Source organism: Canis lupus, chromosome 12 (assembly GCF_011100685.1).
Source record: "Canis lupus familiaris isolate Mischka breed German Shepherd chromosome 12, alternate assembly UU_Cfam_GSD_1.0, whole genome shotgun sequence".
NCBI lineage: Eukaryota > Metazoa > Chordata > Mammalia > Carnivora > Canidae > Canis > Canis lupus.
In genome coordinates, this window is record NC_049233.1 from 33,263,217 (window position 1) to 33,285,720 (window position 22,504).

A 22,504-nucleotide genomic window follows, 5' to 3' on the forward strand; every position below is an offset into this window, starting at 1 on the left:
CTCTATCCATGCATAAATACCTAAAAGATACAAATATTGGAAGGGTAGAATAGAAATTGATAACATGTCTACATTCCTAATTAAACCAAAGGAATTAACCAAAAGCCACTAAACTAATTTTTTAAAGGTAATAATTATGTTTTAAAATTATGTATTATATTGAATAGATCTTCAATATTTATAGACATCTTTTAAATTAGTAATTAAACTCTCTCAGATTATTTAAATGAAATTTTTTTAAAAGATTGTATTTATTTATTCATGAGAGACACACATACACACAGAGAAAGGCAGAGACACAGGCAGAGGGAGGAGAAGCAGGCTCCATGCACCGACATGGGACTCGATCCCGGGTCTCCAGGATCACGCCCTGAAGGCGGCACTAAACTGCTGAGCCACCCTGGCTGCCCGAAATTTTCTTTCTAATTCAACTGTTGCAAGATCCACCAAAAGAAAGTGAACAAGTTAAATCTAAATCTGAAATGCATTCAAGGGGCACCTGGGTGACACAGCCCTTAAGTATCTCACTCTTAATTTTGGCTCAGAGTCATGAGATCGAGCTCTGCATTGGCCTCCACACTTAGTGCAGAGTCTGCTTGGGACTCTCTCCCTCTCTCTCTGTCCTTCTTGCCCCTCTCCCCCCCCACTCCTTTCTCTCAAATACATAAATAAATCTTTAAAATTCTCAAATAAGTCTTAAAAAATGTATTCAAGGCTTGTTAAATAGTCAACTATAGTAGTGATGGAAGGAGTACTTCCATCAGTCATTCACAGCGACCGCACTCAGCAGTCTCCACAGCTGACAATTAATAAATACACCATACACCATCAGATAGGAAAGCAAAAGCATCAATGTGACCAAAATTCCTAGAAACAAACTTGAAAAATACTGCCTGGCTAATTGAAAACAGCCTTGACATGAAAATTGAGAACTGTTTCAGAGTGCATTGTCTTTTTTTTTTTTTAATTTATTTTTTATTGGTGTTCAATTTACTAACATACAGAATAACCCCCAGTGCCCGTCACCCATTCACTCCCACCCCCCGCCCTCCTCCCCTTCCACCACCCCTAGTTCGTTTCCCAGAGTTAGCAGTCTTTACGTTCTGTCTCCCTTTCTGATATTTCCCACACATTTCTTCCCCCTTCCCTTATATTCCCTTTCACTATTATTTATATTCCCCAAATGAATGAGAACATATAATGTTTGTCCTTCTCCGACTGGCTTACTTCACTCAGCATAATACCCTCCAGTTCCATCCACGTTGAAGCAAATGGTGGGTATTTGTCATTTCTAATAGCTGAGTAATATTCCATTGTATACATAAACCACATCTTCTTTATCCATTCATCTTTGGATGGACACCGAGGCTCCTTCCACAGTTTGGCTATCGTGGCCATTGCTGCTATAAACATCGGGGTGCAGGTGTCCCGGCGTTTCATTGCATTTGTATCTTTGGGGTAAATCCCCAACAGTGCAATTGCTGGGTCGTAGGGCAGGTCTATTTTTAACTGTTTGAGGAACCTCCACACAGTTTTCCAGAGTGGCTGCCCCAGTTCACATTCCCACCAACAGTGTAAGAGGGTTCCCTTTTCTCCGCATCCTCTCCAACATTTGTTGTTTCCTGCCTTGTTAATTTTCCCCATTCTCACTGGTGTGAGGTGGTATCTCATTGTGGTTTTGATCTGTATTTCCCTGATGGCAAGTGATGCAGAGCATTTTCTCATGTGCATGTTGGCCATGTCTATGTCTTCCTCTGTGAGATTTCTCTTCATGTCTTTTGCCCATTTCATGATTGTATTGTTTGTTTCTTTGGTGTTGAGTTTGATAAGTTCTTTATAGATCTTGGAAACTAGCCCTTTATCTGATACGTCATTTGCAAATATCTTCTCCCATTCTGTAGGTTGTCTTTGAGTTTTGTTGACTGTATCCTTTGCTGTGCAAAAGCTTCTTATCTTGATGAAGTCCCAATAGTTCATTTTTGCTTTTGTTTCTTTTGCCTTCGTGGATGTATCTTGCAAGAAGTTACTATGGCCGAATTCAAAAAGGGTGTTGCCTGTGTTCTTCTCTAGGATTTTGATGGAATCTTGTCTCACATTTAGATCTTTCATCCATTTTGAGTTTATCTTTGTGTATGGTGAAAGAGAGTGGTCTAGTTTCATTCTTCTGCATGTGGATGTCCAATTTTCCCAGCACCATTTATTGAAGAGACTGTCTTTCTTCCAATGGATAGTCTTTCCTCCTTTATCGAATATTAGTTGCCCATAAAGTTCAGGGTCCACTTCTGGATTCTCTATTCTGTTCCACTGATCTATATGTCTGTTTTTGTGCCAGTACCACACTGTCTTGATGACCACAGCTTTGTAGTACAACCTGAAATCTGGCATTGTGATGCCCCCAGATATGGTTTTCTTTTTTAAAATTCCCCTGGCTATTCGGGGTCTTTTCTGATTCCACACAAATCTTAAAATAATTTGTTCTAACTCTCTGAAGAAAGTCCATGGTATTTTGATAGGGATTGCATTAAACGTGTATATTGCCCTGGGTAACAGTGACATTTTCACAATATTAATTCTGCCAATCCATGAGCATGGAATATTTTTCCATCTCTTTGTGTCTTCCTCAATTTCTTTCAGAAGTGTTCTATAGTTTTGAGGGTATAGATCCTTTACCTCTTTGGTTAGGTTTATTCCTAGGTATCTTATGCTTTTGGGTGCAATTGTAAATGGGATTGACTCCTTAATTTCTCTTTCTTCAGTCTCATTGTTAGTGTATAGAAATGCCACTGACTTCTGGGCATTGATTTTGTATCCTGCCACGCTACCGAATTGCTGTATGAGTTCTAGCAATCTTGGGGTGGAGACTTTAGGGTTTTCTATGTAGAGTATCATGTCATTGGCGAAGAGGGAGAGTTTGACTTCTTCTTTGCCAATTTGAATGCCTTTAATGTCTTTTTGTTGTCTGATTGCTGAGGCTAGGACTTCCAGTACTATGTTGAATAGCAGTGGTGAGAGTGGACATCCCTGTCTTGTTCCTGATCTTAGGGGAAAGGCTCCCAGTGCTTCCCCATTGATAATGATATTTGCTGTGGGCTTTTCATAGATGGCTTTTAAGCCATCTATGAAAATGTCTTTTCAAAACTGACAGAGATCATATATTTGTCTTTAAATATGTGATGATGTGCTTTGTACATTTTACTTTATCTTATCCCTTAGACATAATTTTTCATTTTCTTCATTTTCTAGGTAACAGTGCAGATCTCCGATTAGTAAAAACTTACATTGAACTTGGACTGCCTGGGGGAAGAATTGATTTTCTTATGTCTGAGAGGAATCAGGTACAATTTTAGGCAGTGTTTTCAATGGGAACAAATATATTTGTACTAGTTTCTACCTAAATATTTGCTTACTACAAAATGCCTATACTAGTAGAAATAATGTTTTGATTTGTTTGGAATTTCACATTAATGCATATCCCAAGGAAGTTAAAATGATTTATAATTTGACTTATGAGCTCTTCACATGCACAAAATTTTTAGAATTTTAACATTTCTATGCAAAAATGTCATTAATTAAACCATTATAGGGGCACCTGGTGGCTCAGTCACTTAAGGTCTGCCTTCGGCCCAGGTTATGATCCCATGGTCCTGGGATCACGCTCCATGTTGGGCTCCCTGCTCAGTGGGAAGCCTGCTTCTCCCTCTCCCTCTCCCTCTGCCCTCCTCTCGCTCTCTCTCACTCTCTATCTCAAATAAATGAATAAAATCTTTTTTAAAAAGTGCCAACTGCTAAATAAACATTTGTCCAGAGATCTATATACCAAAAAACCAAACAAACAGAAACCCATTATAAATAACTTTATGTTAAAGGTGGGTATTGGGCAAAACAAACAACTAAGCAAAGCAAATATTATTAAGAATACAATATTTTCTGAGAAATTCACTTTTTGCTCATTTTAATATAATGAATATTATTCACCAGCTTTTCTGAAAAACAGATGTTAACCATATTTTCAATAAAATTAAAAATAAAGTTTATATATTTTTTCTGTTTTTTTCCTGTGATTATTCATATTCAGTATATATCTGTTTTCTTTTCTTTAGAATGATACTTTTGCTGATTTTGATAGCATGACTGATCGCCTTCTGGATGAAATCATACAATATATTCAGATATATAGTCTAACAGTCTCAAAAATAAGGTAAATTTTATAATAATCTGTAATATTATATAACATACTTTTATGTCTATGAATTAGAGAAGAATTAAACAGAATTTGTGGTAGTTTTGTTGCCCTATAATGAAATATAGGAGACCACAATTCAATTTACCTAATTTAAAGAGAAAAGAAAAAATTTTTAAATTCTAGGGACAGACCACATATTATGTAATTCCATTTATATGAATTATCTAGAATTGGCAGATTTCTAGAAACAGAAGTAGATTAATGATTGCTTAGGGCTGAGGGAGGTGGTGGCAGATGCGGGCAGTGATAGCTGAAGGATTCAGGGTTTTTTTTGAAGTGGTGAAAAAGTTCTAAAAATCTATCATGGTGGTTACACAACTCTATGAATACACTAAAAACCATTGAATTATATATTTTAAATGGATGAATGTTATGGTATGTGACTTATATCTCATTAAAGCTGTTACCAAAAAATAAAAAAAAAGATTATAAGGACAATGGATACACAAACAAATGAAACAACAAAAATACTTTCAAGGTTTCCTGACTCTCCTTGGTGAGTTAGTTTTCCCCAAGCAAGGTGATCAAAGCAATGTAAGTCTCATAATTTAAGCAGATACTGTAGATAGACATGGGAGGGAGAAAAGTATTTGTTTCCTCTAGTACAGTAGGACTTAAAAAAATCAAAACTAATCTCTCTGCCTCAAAAAGTAGAATAATGATTACCTTCATATCCCAACTGGGTTAGAGGAATAAGCTAGCTTATATATTATATAAATAGGCTTTTGAAAGAATTTGTTTCCAGTTTGAAGTATGGTGAGTAAGGACTAAAAAATAGAGATAAACAGGTTTTTATTTGAAGCCATTTTTTAAAAACTGATTTCTGTTAAAATGGGAGGAGATGCAGGTATGGTAGGAGGAAGGAGAGGTTTATTTTCTTTTGCTAATTATTCTCTTACAAATTTTAAAATACTTTTCATTTAAAAAATACTTTTTATTTATTACATTTTCTACAATGATCTTAGATTCCTTTTATTTATTGTTTTATGATGAGAAAATAATATTTCACTTTTTTCACTCATCCACAAAAGTATTACCTCTTTTAGATTAGATTGTCAGTTATAATCAACCATTATTCAAAAGCCTAAACTGGTTAATTCAGGACTATTAGTTACCCTCATAACTCTCACCCCACAGCTTCCGGAACTTCAATTTCGGAAGGAAGTTTATCCTGAGCTTCTCACTAGCTATACCAATAAGCCAGTTTAAGATAGCTTTCAAACTCTCTTCTTTCATTGTTAATTATTCCCAGGGATTAATATACCATTTATTGGGACGCCTGGATGGCTCAGTGTTTTGGCCCAGGGATCTGGGCATCTGCCTTTGGCCCAGGGAGTGATCCCAGGGTCCTGGGATCATGTCCCACATCAGGCTCCCTGCAGGGAGCCTTCTTGTCCCTCTGCCTATGTCTCTGCCTCTGTGTGTGTGTGTGTGTGTGTGTGTGTGTGTGTGTGTATGTCTCATGAATAAACAAATAAGATCTTTAAATATGTGTGTATGTAAATATTATATATCATCTATTGCATAATGATGTAAGTAAAAAGGCTCTTTTAATTTAAACGATTCCTTAATAAAGGTGAGGTGCTTTATAAATTTTAGAGTGTAGACTAGAGAATAAATGAAACATATATAATTTTTCCTAAGTCATCCTTTATAGGTACAATTTCATTATTTTGTTTTAAATCATGACTTAATGAGTAATAATTGGTATGTGTGCCTAAGGAGGCAAATTTATCATCTAGTCAATGTAGTTACTTTTAAAATGTGTTTCTTTCTAAGCAATTACAAACTCTGAGTAAAAATTTTCTGATAAGTAGTATCTTATTTCTATAGACAAGCATTTAAATTATATAATAGGAATTTTCTATTACATTTTCACATTTTTACCTTCAAAGTGTAAGTTACATCACTTCAAAGTATCAAACCATAGTTTTAAACATATTAGAAATTTCCAAATACTAAGTATTTCACATCTGTATATAGAGGTATCAGCTTTAATATTTCTTTTTAAAATTAATACTATGGGAGAAATGTCTCTTTTTTTTTCTTAAAGCTTTATTGGACATTCGTTGGGCAATTTAATAATCCGTTCAGTGCTTACAAGGCCAAGGTTTAGATATTACCTCAACAAACTTCATACTTTTTTATCTCTTTCTGGACCTCACCTTGGTACACTCTACAATAGCAGTGCTCTTGTTAATACAGGTAACAAGTTTTCTTGTTTAGTATAAAAAATATGGCATGGGGAGAAAATTTAAATACAAATTTAATGTTTTCTGGTGTTTATCTTAAAGCTGACTTGTCACATGCTTGGAATTTCATGCAACAAAAGATGTAGACATTTTTCTATTTTGTCATGCACATGAAGTAAGCTGATAAAAGTCATTTCAGAAAATGAAATTATATTGAGATGATATATATCAAAAGTGACGAGCATTTTTAACTAATTTTCATTAAACTGTCTAAATATTTTCAGTAAATGTTTATCTTCTAAACAGGCTATTCTGTTATTCCATGAGTTGAACAGATAAAAATATCTATATTTAATATAAAGTTATAAAATAGTATATATTGAATGTTAATTCTGATTTTGGTTTGGTAAAATAAAAGGATGTTATGAAAAAAATTCTAAAATGTTTTTAAAAATTAAAATGAAAGTTAAGACTTTATTGGAATGAATATTCTCATTAAGAAAGATCTGATATTTGATTTGCCTTTGGTTTGGTTTTTCCCTTGGATTTTTTAAGTAGTTTTTAGTTTAGTCCATTGATTCCCATTGTGGGAATAAATTAGATTTCATTCTGTCTCTTGGCTTTGAACCTTGAAACTCTTATTTCCGTTTTCTCTTTCACTTTCACTGATAAAGAAACCATACTATTTTCCTTGTATTCCTTTCCAAATTGTGGTATCCAAAAAATACCTAGTCCTATATTTAAAAAGAAAAAAAGAGGGCATGGAAAAGATGAAATCCATGAGTAACATAAAATAGAACCCAATGTAAATAGGATACAGTCCTTGAATTCCTTTCTTCACTAAACTTCCCCAAATAGGCCTACAATTGCAAATTTAATCAACTAAGGAGTTTTTTTTCTCTTTTCTGCCCCTGTTCCCCTCTATAATATTAGAAGCAACAAAAGTGGAAATTAATATTGACAATCTTGAAAACCCGTTCTAGAGTGATTGAGGTTTCTCTTAATTAAGGGAAAGATACATTTAAATTTGGGTAACTGATAATACAAAGAAATACAATTAAATATGAAACTTCAGGGGCACCTGGTTGGCTCAGTTGGTTAAGCATCTGAGTCTTGAATTCAGCTCAGATCATAATCTCAGGGTTGTGAGATCAAGCCTGCTTAAGATTCTCCATCTCCCTCTGCCCCTCCCAATAAATAAATAGATACATACATACATAAAAATATGAAACTTCATTATATTCAGCTGTTACCAAAAACATTAACCAATTGCTCATCCAAGAGTTAGTGCTTATAGTTAGTCTACCATAACTGTATTTATCTCTAGACTAAAAGCTCAGCTTAAGCATTCAAATCTACTACTGTATTTGAAGTTTTTTCTATCTCTGCTTCTTTATAATTTGAACAAATATATCTAAAGGTATAATTTTCCCAAATTCCTTAAACCATGATCTGTTTTGTTAGTGAATGTGATAGAAATAGCAAGCCGTCTACCAACCATCTTTAACCCATAGTTAACTTATATGTATGTTTATATTAGTTATCAGAAGAAGGAAATATTTTACAAATACATTTTTTATTAAGAAAATGCTAGTTTGGGGCAGTCTGGGTGGCTCGGTGGTTTAGTGCCGCCTTCAGCCCAGGGCCTGATCCTGGAGACCTGGGATCGAGTCCCACGTCAGGCTCCTTGCATGCAGCCTGCTTCTCCCTCTGCCTGTGTCTCTACCTCAATCTCTCTCTCTCTCTCTCTCTCTCTCTCTCTCTCTCTCTGTCTCTCATGAATAAATAATAAAATCTTAAAAAAAATGCTAGTTTGGTAGATGTCATTTTTGAAGTGAAATGTGTACTAAAATTAGTAATCTTCGTATATGTTACCCCGTATTTCCAGTTTTACTCACATATCATTTATAATTCTGTAGGTCTGTGGTTTATGCAGAAATGGAAAAAATCAGGTTCTCTTTTACAACTGACATGTCGAGATCATTCAGACCCTCGCCAAACTTTCTTATACAGGCTTAGTAATAAAGCAGGTAAGTATATAGTAACAGTTTTGAAAACATTCACTTGAAAACCTTTTTTAAAAATAAATCTTTAGCAAATTATCAACATGTCTTTGTGGTGATTAAAAAAGTTTTCAATTGTAATTTTTTAGTAATGAAATAAACTCACAATAACATGTTTGATTTTTTTTACATGATTGTATTTGTGTTTGATTTTTTTTTACATGATTGTATTTGTGAACACCAGTACTTTGAAATTATCCTAAACTTTTTAACATTTATAATTTAGTACCAATTGTAAGTCAGTTTTTGAACTGGGCCGCTGCCTGTCCTAGTCTTTCTGTCCTCCTGCTCCTACCCCAGTCCTCAACCCTTTTTATAAACTGCCACATATTCTTCTACCTTCCTGTTCTAGGGCTATAAAACTTTTATGGAAAATTTCGAAAACTAAACTATTCGGCGGGAGGGTAGAGGGAGAAAGAGCAAGAGAGAAAGAATCTTAAGCAGGTTCCATACCCAGCACACAGCCCAATGCAGGGTTCATGACCACCACCCTGAGGTTCCTATCTGGGCCAAAATCAAGTCAGATGTTCAACTGACTAAGCCATCCAGGTGCCCCCAGAAACTAAACTAACTAAATAGTTATTCTACAAATTCCCACTCCTGGATGAATCTTTTTACTCATCTCTTATTAACTGATTATTAAGTATATTCCCCGTCTTGCATTATATACCAAGCTTTTACAACCTGAGATCCTCAATTACTACTTTGCCAACCTCATTGTCTATAAATGACCTTACCATATTCTTTCCACTGTGTCCTTTGAAATCTCCATTTGAGGGGAACAGACTGACTTTATATGTTTATCTTCTTCAAAAAATGCTGTTTCCACTTCCTTCTAAAAGTAGATACATAAGTGAAACCTAGATACTTCCCCACCGAACCTCCATTTTCCCATTCCCCTTGACTGTAGAACAGAGGTTGGCAAAATTTTTCCCTAAAGGGCCAGATAGTAAATATTTTGGCTTTGCAGGCCATGTGATCTCTGTTGCAACTATTCAACAACACCAGTGTAGCACAAAAATAGCCTTGGATAATAGATAAACAAATGAGTGTAGCTATGTTCCAACAACAACCAAAAAGGCAGCAGGCCAGATCCTATAGGCCACACCTTGCTAAACCCTGCTATAGGAGAAGCTCAGTTTCTCATTTACTGAGTACCATCTGGAGTGGAGGAAATAGTCCTCTTGCTTTCCATTTCTAGCTGGAATCATTATTCCTTTGCTGTCATAAAACTATCCTTTGAGGTTTGTACCATCAAATTTCTGCTACCTTCTAGTCATCTTTAATGTAATAATCTCCTGATCATTCCTCATATATTCAGTGGGAATTCTGATAAGGGTTCATTGACAAATTTACAGTTAATGTTTGGGAGAAGATATTCTTCTTTGATCTTAATATACTTGATCTTGGAATCATTTTAGGTGATTTGATGAAGTCAACCCTTTAGAACATCATCAAGCATTACAGAGCCTTTCTCAACTGTAGTAACCTTCATTCCACTCCACTTTGAACCCATACCCATGGCTACATTCCACCCCTGAAATTTCAACCAGTATTCTGTTCTGTGACTACAATATATCCTCATTTCTCACTCACTTCCTTATTCTCATTTGCTTTTTAGACTATTTAAGGCCCCTACTCAATTTCTTAAATTACCCTGTTCATCATCGTTCTACTCCCTTCTTGATCCATCCCAGATTCCATGAGTTATCACTTTTATCATTCATACATTTTTTACCCAGTGTTTTTTCATCATAGCCGTCCAGCAACCTATACTACTGTTTCTTTACCTGGCTTGTTGAGTTCTACCAAAATGGATCACACAGACATGCAGATCAGTGCCGCTGTAGATCCATGGAGTACCTATCTAGTTAACTCTAATAGTTTCCTAACCATTCTCTAGAAGCTTTTCCAGTTGTTGTTTTTTTTTTTTAAGATTTATTTATTAAGTGCAAGTGGAGGAAGGGGCAGAGAGAGAGAATCTCAAGCAGATTCTGCTAAGCGCCAACCCTAATGCAGGGCTTGATCTCACAACCCATGAAACCATGACCTGAGCCAAAACCAAGAGTCAGATGCTTAACTGACTGAGCCACCCAGGTGCCCCAAAGCTTTTCCAGTTTTTTTTACCTCTTTTCCTCAGACTAAACTACAACTTCTACTAATGACTTTGTTTCCTACTTTATCTGTGACAGTGAAGGCCATCAAGCGAGAACTTTCCTACTTCCTTTCTTTTTACCTACAAACAGCACACCTTTGCTTTCCTTCTAGTTTTGGAACCCATTCCTTCTGCTTTAGAACCCATTCCTTCTTTCTTTAAACTCTCCCATTTTAGGGCACCTGGGTGGCTCAGTGGTTGAGCATCTGCCTTTGGCTCAGGTTGTGATCCCAGGCTTCTAGGATCGAGTCCCACATCAGGCTCCTCACAGGGAGCCTGCTTCTCCCTCTGCCTGTGTCTCTGCTCCTCTCTCTCTGTGTGTCTCTTACGAATAAATAAAATCTTTAAAAAATAATAAAAAGTAAATAAACTCTCCCTTTCAGTGTCTAATCCCTTAACATATAAAGTTACTCCATTTTCTCCCATCTTAAGTCATAATAATAATAAATACCTCCTTTCATCACTGACTCTTTTTCTCTTTCTTTTTTTATATATGAATTAAGGCTCTTGAAAAAGAAAGCAATTATTTTCTCTACTTCCTCACCTTTTATTTCACTCTTCAATTCACTGTAATCTGATTTCTGTCCTCACCATTCTATTGAAGCTTGCCATATTCAATTCTCTCTTTTCTTCCTTTTATTTAAACATGCTGGCATTATATTTAAAATGCCCTTTTTGAAATACTTTCCTATTTCCCATTCTGTATCAGCCTTTCCTGGTTTTCTTCCATATTGGCTCTCTGCTTCCTACATGGATTCCTTTTCTCGCCTTGCCCTTTAAATAGAAGTATTCTTGGGCTCCAGCTTCTGTCATCTGCTCTTCTCACTCTATACATTCTTCTTTGATAGCATCATTTCATATCCATCTTCACCATTGGTAACTCAAATATATATTTCTAGTTCAGTCTTCTAGGCTATATTCTAGACTGATATGTCCAGCTACCTACTAAGTACATTTACTTAGATGGTTCACAGTTACCTCAAATGCAGTGTTTTCAGATACCTCATCTTTTCCCTCAGATTAATTTCTTTCAATTCCACATCTACCACCATTTGCCCAGCCAAAAACTTAGAAGTTGTTTTTTAGACTTTTCTCAGTCTCCCCACACATCTGCTTTGTTACTAAGCCCTGAAACATTCAGCCTTCTTTTATAGCTAATGGAGTCTTCTCTCTTCTCTTTGCCACTGCCTTAATTCAACCTTCATCACTTTTACTAAGATTATTGCTATAGCGTCCAAACTGGTTACTCTGCCTCTTGTATGCCCTCTTCTCCCTCATCTCATTTCCTTATTAGATAAAAGTATCTTCTAAAAATTAAATCAAACCATATTGCTTCTGTTTGAGCATCTTTTCATGGTACATTGTGGCTTTCAGGATGAAGTTTTAATTCCATGGTTTAGGGCATCAAATCCTTTACAATCCGGTTCCTGATTCTTTTACTAATTTCATATCCTACTCCACCCATGCACACATCCTTTGTTTTAGGCATGCCACATGTTTTACACTTAACATTCACCCATGCTCTTTCTACCACCATTCCTCCCCATGTGCTTACTCATCTTTTTAGAACCAATTCTTTCCATCTTCTAAAATTAAACTCAAACACCACTTGCTATTAAAAGCTTTTTTGAGGGGATCCCTGGGTGGTGCAGCAGTTTGGCGCCTGCCTTTGGCCCAGGGCGCGATCCTGGAGACCTGGGATCAAATCCCACATCGGGCTCCCAGTGCATGGAGCCTGCTTCTCCCTCTGCCTATGTCTCTGCCTCTCTCTCTCTCTCTCTCTCTCTCTCTCTCTGTGACTATCATAAATAATAAAAATTTAAAAAAAGCTTTCTTGTGGCCCTCTCTGATTTAATGCTCCTCTATTCTGAGTGCCTAATTGATTGCCCAATATTTATATATATATCCCAGATCTTACGCCTCCAAACTGACCTCACTAATGAATTCCAGTCTTCATTTGTGTGCTAGACATCTCTACTTATATTGAAACATATGTCTAAACCTGAACATATTGTCTTCTTTTACGAACTCTTCTTTCAAAATTTTTTAATAGTACTCTGTTTTCTACATTACTTAGTTTGAAATATCTCAATGTCATCTTTGATCCCACTTAAAGAAGTAGGATTGCATTCTACTTCCCAAGATTGTTAATGTTATAACTGAACTCTTATGGTATTATATATGAACCTCATTTACCATACCTGTTACAGTTTATCTCATATAGTCACTTTTATATACCTTAACTTCCTTTTCTATAATAGGATCCATTTGTGACAACTCTTTCCCACTCCTCACATAAGCAGTATTTACTATAGTCCTTCCCTTAGTAAGTGTTCAGTATAAACTCACTGCATCAATGAATGGTCTTTTCAATACTATTTTCAGTGTCCAAAGGCAGGTCAATATTATATGGTAAGCTGGAAATCAAACCTATGTATTTGGTGACTGATAGTTCCAAATTGGAAGTAACTTGAATTTGTAATCTAAGCCGTAGGCATTTAAATCTATTTTTTACCTTCATTCTCATCCCTTGTGTCCTACATTCTGCTCCTGAAACATTTGATGTAAACACTGGATAGATTTACTAATTGAATAATGCCCACTTCGTTTGAGTGCTGTTTTAACCTTTTCAAGGTTCTGCCTTAAATGTTATTAATGTGAGAAAGAGATTTTGGAATGGTTATTTCATGTATTGTCTGTCATTAGAATCAGAGAAAGAAAAGTTCTTTTATAGGTCAAGTTTTATGTTTTGTTTCTAAAAGTACAAAGCAAAAAAATAAAAATAAAAAAAAAATAAAAGTACAAAGCAGCAATAAGTTACATACAGTGCACAGAAATATTTACTTGATTCATTAAAATACAAGATATGCCTACAAATCAAATAGAGTGTATAGTACTCACGTGGGAAAAACTTATGACACTAACTGGAACTACTGTGTTCTAGGTACATGAAGTTTGTACCACTGCTGTTGACAAGTTAGGAAATGTATGAAAGGCAAAACCAAATATAAATGTTCCCTGGGGTCTGCATATTTATGCTGTATTTTACAAAGTAAAATTAGCAATAGGAATAGTAGCAACATAAGAAAATAAAAACACTAAAGAAGGCATAAATAAAATTTTACAATAAAAATTCTATAATCCATGGCCTTCCCCCATCTGAACAGATATTTGTACTGCTATTTCTAATTACTAATAGATGTGAGTAGATCTTTTGCACTTGAGTTATTTCTTAAAGATTAGTTAAAACTTTTGCTTACAAGGTACTAATTGACTATTTGCCTTATAGTTCATGACAAGACTCATACCTTCCCTCCAGTTGTACCAGCCTAATAACTGTTTATGAGCCAAACCTAAAGTCAATCGTAGATACTAGTTTTAGCTGCAAAACTGAGTAGGATCGTTAATCTAAATAGGCTTCAGTTTCTTCATTGGTAAAATGGGAATAATAGTGTCTTCCTCAAGACTATTAAAGGATCGAATGAGATAATCCATGTGGAACAATTACTGTTTTGAATAGCACAAAATTCAATAAATATTAGATGGTAAAAAAATAGCTCTAAATGAAGAGTGCCTGAACTAAAATAATACTAGTATTTTAAATTATAAAAATTTGCTTTCACATTACCATCACAAATCTGTTTTAGGAGATTTTTCTAACAAAACTATTAAAAATTAGCTCATCTAAATGTCAGTATTACTGGCTATAAAAAATTACTCAAATGACTTATTAAAATTGTATTTATGTTTTAGGATTTCTTTTTTTTTTTAGATTTATTTATTTATTCATGAGAGACACAGAAAAAGAGGCAGAGACACAGGCAGAGGGAGAAGCAGACTCCCTGCAGGGAACCCCATGCGGGACTCGATCCTGGATCCTGGATCCCGGGATCAAGCTCTGAGCCAAAGGCAGATGCCCAACTGCTGAACCACCCAGGCATCCCTGTTTTAAGATTTCTACTTGTACCCAAATATAAGTCTATTAATATACATCTGAATTGAACTAACATGAAAGAATGCTATTTTCTAATAATCAGGAGCAATGCATTAGATAATACTAAAATACAAGAATAAATAACAATACCCAACACACATATGGCACATACTATATTCCAGGTACTATCTAAACACACACACACACACACACACACACACACACACACATATATATATGCTAGCTTATTTAATCTTATTAAGACTATTATTGCCCCATATTGCAAATGAGGACATTGAAGCACAGAGAAGTTGAGTAACTTGTCTGAAGTCATAAAGCTAGTAAGCAGTCATGCATGTTCCAGTTGTGTCATGTTTAGCCAGTAATGCATATTTTCAGGAACCTTAGAAACTGTTTCTAATTGCAGTTTTAAATATCAACATACTCACTAGTTGATTTTTAAATTATGACAGAGGTGGTCCAAGTCTATCTTGAGCTTTGTTTTTCCCTAGTTTTTGTTTTGTTTTGTTTTTTGAGGTTTTTTTGGTCATCTAGAAAATTGTGAGAAATGAGTGGTCAATTCCTACACCCACACACACACCCACACACATATAATTACATAGCTATATATAATATATAAATACATAATAATTTATCATTATAACATATGTAAATTACTTTATTTACAAAGTAGTTATATTTGGATTCACATCAGAAAGATAAGTAAAACAAAACATAAAGCAATGCTTACTTAACTGATACATACTTTTCAGGTGTTTTTATTTTTTTTTTAATTTTTTTGGGGGGATTCTATTTATCTATTTGAGACAGCACAGCAGGGGGTGGGGAATAAGGGGAGGGAGAAGAAGGCTCCCCGCTAAGCAGGGAGCCCTGGGCTCTATCCCAGGACCCTGAGATCATGACCTGAGCTGAAGGCCGATGCTTAAACCCACTGAGCCACTCAGGTGCCCCTCTCAGGTGTTTTTAAATAATCAAACAATACTTTCTATAATTTTATTTTATATTTTGCTGGTAAAGCTATGAGGTCATAGATGTCCTTGTCCACTTATTGCTTCAGTTTCTTCTGAACAGCCAATTTACTGTTCTTTTGGGAAAGCCTAAAATAACCTATCTAAAGCAAACTCCATCCTTCTACTATTTTCCTTTTTTTATTTAAGCAAAGCCCCTACCCTTTTGAAACAGTCTTTTCTGCAATGTATCATTAGTAGCTTTCCTTAATTAAAAGCTATTTATTATTTTAAAATTAAAGAAGCATTTAAAAGCATAAAATAATTTATATGATTTCTTTAAAAAATTGAGAAATGTTATGTTTTTGTAAAAACCATATATTTATTAAGTGTGTATTGCCTTTTTTGTTTGAACACAAAAGATCTAGTAAAGCTTTAAGGAAATGTTACTTTTAAGAGGAAATTATCTATTTTGATTAAGGTGTTAAAATTATAAACATTCATTAAATTTTTATAACAACTTATGACCCAAAAACCTTATTGCATTCTACAAATTACACAGTATAGTTATGGCATACTAGTGTCTCAGCATTGAGTATCAAAAGAAAGAAAGAAGATGAAGAAACTAGAACAACGTAGAAGGTATATTCTACATTGTAAAGTGTAAAGTGTATATTACATACGTATTTAGTGACACCTGTGGTGAAGCAGTCAAGATTACATAAAGAGGACCATGGGCATTCTTGCATTCTGCAATGAGGGCTCAAAAATAGCCCAATGAAAATCTATTGTTGGAATTGCAGAAACACCTTATTTTAAGATTTTCCCAAAAAACATCTGTTTAGCATCTCTTCACCAGCTATTGAGTTCTGACAAAGAAAATATAATAATTAAGGAGATTTCCTGCTGTGCTACTATGGCACAAGAGAATCTTTTCTTCCAGCAGATTACAGAGGTGTTTAATAATAGGTATCCATTGATTTGTAAGTAACATTTGTATTTTGTTTCTGAAAGTGTAGGAAAGAACCAGCATCAGCTAACATTTTGGGAAGCAAATTCTTTCAAATGTAAAATAATGAGTAAAAATAAGAATAGTGTAATATATTTTAGTATGTGTCAGTTTTAAAAGCACAGGGTTTTCTTCATCTCAGCACTATTAACATTTTGGGCTGGATAAATCTTCATCATCAGGGGTGGTCTTATGCATTTTAAGATACTTAGTAGCATCCCTAGCCTCACCCTACTAAATGCCAGTAGCACACAGCCTCCTCCATGCCCTCATCACTCCAGTCCCCCTGGTTGTGATAACAAAAATGTCTTCAGACTCTGCTTAATGTCCCTTTAGGTGCAGAGCCACCAGTTTAGAACTACTGCTTGAGCCAATTCTAGAGGGTAAATAGAAAATGAGTCAATATGAACTGCTTTAAAACCCATTAAAATTTTTAGGAAAAAAATGTGTTGCCAGAAGTATCAGGAAGACTAAAATAATGAAGATGAAAGTTACCATACCATTATAGCATTCATACAGAAATCATCTTATTATACAGTCCACAAAAATATTGAAGATGTATTTTAATCTCTTTCTTGGTACCTGAAAAGTAACTAATATACTCCGAAATTTTTTAGTTAAACGGGGAACTGTTGTTTTCCCAAGTTAGAAGTAACTTTTCAAACTAGGATTAGCCACTCGCAGGACTGAGTGAAGTGCTAACCCAAAGGCCGATAACTAGGTTATCTTGAGCAGGTAGCATCTGTGTAGGTGCAGAGAAGATGAACCTAGAATAGGACTCCCAGTAGAGACTTCAGACACTTTCATTAGCGAGACTTCAGTATAGCTGGGGCACTTGTGTAATTCGTACCAGCATTGCATCTCAGGGGCCTATCATGTTTCACTTTGAGTTTCTGCCCTGCTTAGCCAACATTGCTAGATAGGGATTAAAACCAAAAGATTCAAAGAGAGTCAGTCTATTTAACTAACTTGGGTCTTGGCTGATACAAAAAGCAAACCTTCCAGGCAGAAGCAGAAGCTCCTTGCAGAGATTCTGATCTGCTTCTACAAGGAAATGACACTCAGGTTGAGAATCACTGCTTCAGACTGAGTTCCTTTTTTTTAAAAAAAAAAAAAAAAAAAAAAGATTTTATTTTTTATTTATTCATGAGAGGCAGAGAGAGACACAGGCAGAGGGAGAAGCCTCCATGCAGGGACCCCGACATGGGACTCCATCCTGGGTCTCCAGGATCATACCCTGGGCTGAAGGTGGCGCTAAACCGCTGGGCCACTGGGGCTGCCCCAGACTGAGTTCCTTGAGGGAAGTGTCTGTCTCTGCGGGTTTAGGCAGCTGGGTGGAATGGAAGTATGCAAAATCAGTAAATATTAGATGAGGGTATTTCTAAGAAAACTGTTAATTCTCAGATTCCCTAGCAACGAAATAAATAAAATCAAAGATCCTGACACTGATATAAATATACTATACTATCATTTCTAAATGTGATTCCTAAGACAGTACATTTTAAATTTAGTAGTCTAATTTTAATAAATTTTTCAATAAGATATTAATACTAATATTGTGCTTTTGCATGGAAGGGTTTTTTTTTAAATAGAAGTATGATTAACATACATTGTTACATTAGTTTCAAGTATGGAAAGTCTTAAATTACTCTTGAGGGTAAATAAATGTGTACCAGTAAGATCTCTGCTCTAGGGACACATAGATAATTCCCAGAGTAGCACTAATGTTACATTGATTTCAAATGATGCCAAAAGTAGAATTAATTTGTCACGAAATGTAAGGATGAAGGGAAAAAATCCATTTTTAGTAATATTTTTCTAAAATATCATTTTAAATGTTTGTGTAATTGTATATTATAGACATTGATTATTTCATTTATATCCCTAGAATTTTGTATATTCAAATTGCCCCAAGTGTTATCTTCTCATTGAGAAAAGGGAGGAGATAACCTTATATTTGATATAGAGACTGTAAACAGTCTCATCTACCTGTGTGAAGGTCTAGGATCTTTCATTAGGATCATAAATTCTGAGAGGGAAAGGAGCATCTACAAAGGCTTCCTATATTCTGGATCCACAGTAGTCCCCACAATTGGCCTGTGAGACAGAATCTGAATTCCAGTAGGCAAAAAGTATCAAAATTTTACTCTGGAATGTTCCACAACAAAATTATATGCCCTCAAGTAAATACCCCAGTTCTAATGTATTGTTGTTATTGGTTTGTATCTTATTTAATGACACATGATTTTTTATTATTTATTTATTTATTATTAGAGCTACACATTACGGTTAATAAGGTGGCCAGGAACCTGGTTTCAGTACTTAAGTGAGTTAATTCAATGTATCACAAACCCTAAATTCACCTAATTTACTAAAAAATAAATATGGAGGGACTGAAGTCAGGTGGATGGATCATAGAACTCATTATTATTATTGAAAAATCTAAGTACGTATCCTCTTAACATTATACAAATAAGGAGTAAATAGTAATATTAGGCAATAGTCAAATGAAAACTTAAGTCAGCTTCAAATGATTTCATTTGAAATCATTTTATTTTTATGAAAGAGTATAATTTTTTTCTTTGAGAAATAGTCCTAAATATTGAGAAATATCCTCTGGAAAGTAAGAAAGTCATAAAATACTTCCTATAGAATTTTAGCCCACCATATCTAATCCCTCCAGTACCTCCACACCACCACATCACAATCCTTGCCTCACTCAGTACAGACATTTCTCATACCAGCACATAAACTGTATACAGTGAAGGTAGGGGTTTTTATAGATAATATATAGAAATTTGGCAAAAGAATTCATCTGATGTAAAATCCATAAATTTATGGCACCTACGTGGCCCAGTCAGTTGAGTTTGGGACTCTTAATTTCTGCTCAGGTCCTCAGATCAAGAGCCTTTGGCCTCATGGAGTTGGCTTCTCCCTCTCCCTTTGCCTTCCCCCTCCCTGTCATTTGTGTGTGGACTCTCTCTCTCCCCCTCTCAAATAAATGAATGAATGAATAAAACCTTTATTTATTTGAGAGGGAGAGCCAGCACCTAGTGGGGGGAGGGACAGGAGGAGAGAGAAGCAGACTCTCCACTGAGCAGGGATCCCGAGGCAGAGCTCCATCCCAAGACCCTGAGATCATGACCAAATTCAGAGGCTTATCAGACTGAGCCCACCAGGTGCCCCTATAAATAAATTTAAAAAAATTTTTAAAGCTATAAACTTAATACTATTGAGGAAATTAAAAATTTCCTGTCATATAGTATACTACTAAGTTATTTTAAATCTGGCTAATTAATCCGGTTGCATTATAATTCAGTATTTTTTCTTTATAGGGCTTCATTATTTCAAAAATGTTGTGCTAGTGGGATCTCTACAGGATCGCTATGTTCCTTATCACTCTGCCCGCATTGAAATGTGTAAAACAGCATTAAAGGACAAACAGTCAGGTAACTAAATAAATTGGAAGTATTTCATCTCCATTTGTTTCTCTGACAGTGCATCCCATAACATTTTTTATATGTCAGTTGATCACTTTTATTATTATTTTAAATGCCTGCTTATGACTGAATCATTATTTTATATGGAGTTCCCTATACATTAAAAAAAAAAAAAGTATTTCAAACAGTTGTAACTACACCTGAGCTTTTTCCCAAATTTTTTTTGTAGTCACTTTCTTCTTTCTTTCATCTTTCTTTCATTTTACTTTCTTTTTCACCCACTGATGTTAACAGCTATCCTTCCTCTTTTTTTTCTTCTTTTCTTTTCTCCTGCCATGTGAAATGGTTTTGCCAATAAAACAATCATCTTGGGAGGCCTGGGTAGCTCAGTGGTTGAGTGTCTGTCTTTAGTTCTGGGCGTGAGCCTAGAGTCCCAGGATCGAGTCCCACGTCGGGCTCCCTGCAATGGAGCCTGCTTCTCCCTCTGCCTGTGTCTCTGCCTCTCTCTCTCTCTCTCTGTCACTGTGTCTCTCATGAATAAATAAATAAAATCTTTTTAAAAAATCATTCTTTTGAAAGAGTTCTTTTCCTAATTATAAATGCCCTTCATTTTGCTGCCTCAAAAGTAATCTGTAGTTTAATTTCCTCTGGATTATTGGGATTGGTGATTATGGTAATCATCATGCTGCATGATCTGCTGTATCTTGCTTTTAGTCAAAGATGGAAGCAAAGACTTATTTTACTTCAATAAAGTAATAAAGATTTTATATATTTATTCTTTTGTTATTGCTATCTTGAATAACAAAAGAAATTTAAATCATAGCTAATTAGAACCAGGAGATTTGCATCCTATTTGCTTATTTTATTTTTTTAACTTTTTAACAAATTTTACTTATTTATTCATGAGACACACAGAGAGAGGCAGAGACCTAGGCAGAGGGAGAAGCAGGCTCCCTATGGGGAGCCCGATGTGAGACTTGATCCCAGCATCCTGGGATCATAACCTGGACCAAAGGCAGACACACAATGTGCCCTGTTTACTTATTTTATAATTGAGATGCTAAGTGGCTGATCCAGAGTCACTGGCGATTAATTAATTACAGGATTAGGGCAAGAACTTGGTTGGGTGTCCAACCTCCCATATTTGCTCAGTTCCTTTTTTGGAATGAGGGTGATTTTTAAGCAAACTCTTAATTCTTTGCTTTTTCCACATTTTAACAGTAAACAGTCTCTTTAAGCAGGGAATCTCCCTTATACACATTTGTATTGGCATTGTCTAACATGATGCCTGGCACATACATAGTAGGTACTCTATTCATTTAACAAATATTTTTTTAGCGTTTCGTGACATCAGAATAATTTTTTTATTGTTGTCAACTTCTATAGGAACTTAGGGGAAAATTCAGAAGAGATTTAACCTTCAGATGGGTCATAGAAACTAGAGAAATGTGCTTGTTTTAACAGATTCTGTGCCACGGGGGGACAGGGGGGATCTAATCAAGACAGGTTTGGACTACTTCTATATAAAAATATTTTTCAAGTAGCATGTAACCAGAAATCCAGCTTGATTCACAGTGAAAACTAAGAGAAGAGGTGGGAGTTTTCTATGAATCTATCTGATGTGTTAATCTCTGTCTTTAATAGCTCTCTCTTCTTTCTCTAAATGTACTTCTATACACTTTTCCCTTCTCATGATTCCTCAGAGAGAAACCCTGCCCCTCCTTAGAAATGTGATACTTGCCTATAAAATCCACAGGTCCATGGATATGTGTTAGCACTCATCTGTAGTTAAGCATTAAAAACTCTTTCGCCCCTTGTAAGGCAGTTTGTGCCTTTATGTATATCTAACCTTCATCTTTAATGCTGAGAATGACCTCAATAAGTTCATTGTCAGGATTAGCCAAAAAGAGGGAGAAACAGTTTTGAGATTAAAAGCAAAACCAAGCATTAAATAAATCCTTAGACCAAAAAAGGATCCTGTCTGATCTTGAGCCAAACTTATATTGTTCTTCTGACTATAGGAAGTTACTGATTTTTTTTTAGAATAATTTGGAAATATGTTGGATAATGTTGAATGCCTCTGAAACATTTTTAAAGTACTTGCTATAGGTTCAAGTTTTAAAAGTTCTAAAAGGCAAAATGTCTTTTTTTGTGTGTGTGTGTGTAGCTGACACTCAATGTTACATTAGTTTCAGGTGTACCATATAGTAAGTGATTCAGCTTTTCTTTTTTTTTTATAATTTTTATTTATTTATGATAGTCACACAGAGAGAGAGAGAGAGAGAGAGGCAGAGACATAGACAGAGGGAGAAGCAGGCTCCATGCACCGGGAGCCCGACGTGGGATTCGATCCCGGGTCTCCAGGATCGCGCCCTGGGCCAAAGGCAGGCGCTAAACCGCTGCGCCACCCAGAGATCCCTGATTCAGCTTTTCTATACATTATGCTATCCTCACCACAAGGGTAGCTACCATCTGTCACCATAGAACACTATTACAGTAT

General features: G+C 35.4%; 1 protein-coding gene across 10 annotated transcripts in view; it reads left to right on the forward strand.

The window, feature by feature from the left end:
• FAM135A (family with sequence similarity 135 member A) overlaps positions 1–22,504 on the forward strand; it is a 132,536-nt gene that overhangs the window by 108,007 nt on the left and 2,025 nt on the right. For 9 of the 10 annotated variants that reach the window (XM_038554450.1, XM_038554448.1, XM_038554449.1 and 6 more), the window contains 5 exons: positions 3,244–3,335; positions 4,101–4,198; positions 6,297–6,448; positions 8,355–8,465; positions 19,900–20,013. In XM_038554450.1, coding sequence (XP_038410378.1) covers positions 3,244–3,335; positions 4,101–4,198; positions 6,297–6,448; positions 8,355–8,465; positions 19,900–20,013 — 567 coding nt within the window. The remainder of the gene's footprint in view (positions 1–3,243; positions 3,336–4,100; positions 4,199–6,296; positions 6,449–8,354; positions 8,466–19,899; positions 20,014–22,504) is intronic. The other variant, XM_038554451.1, reaches the window with a different exon arrangement.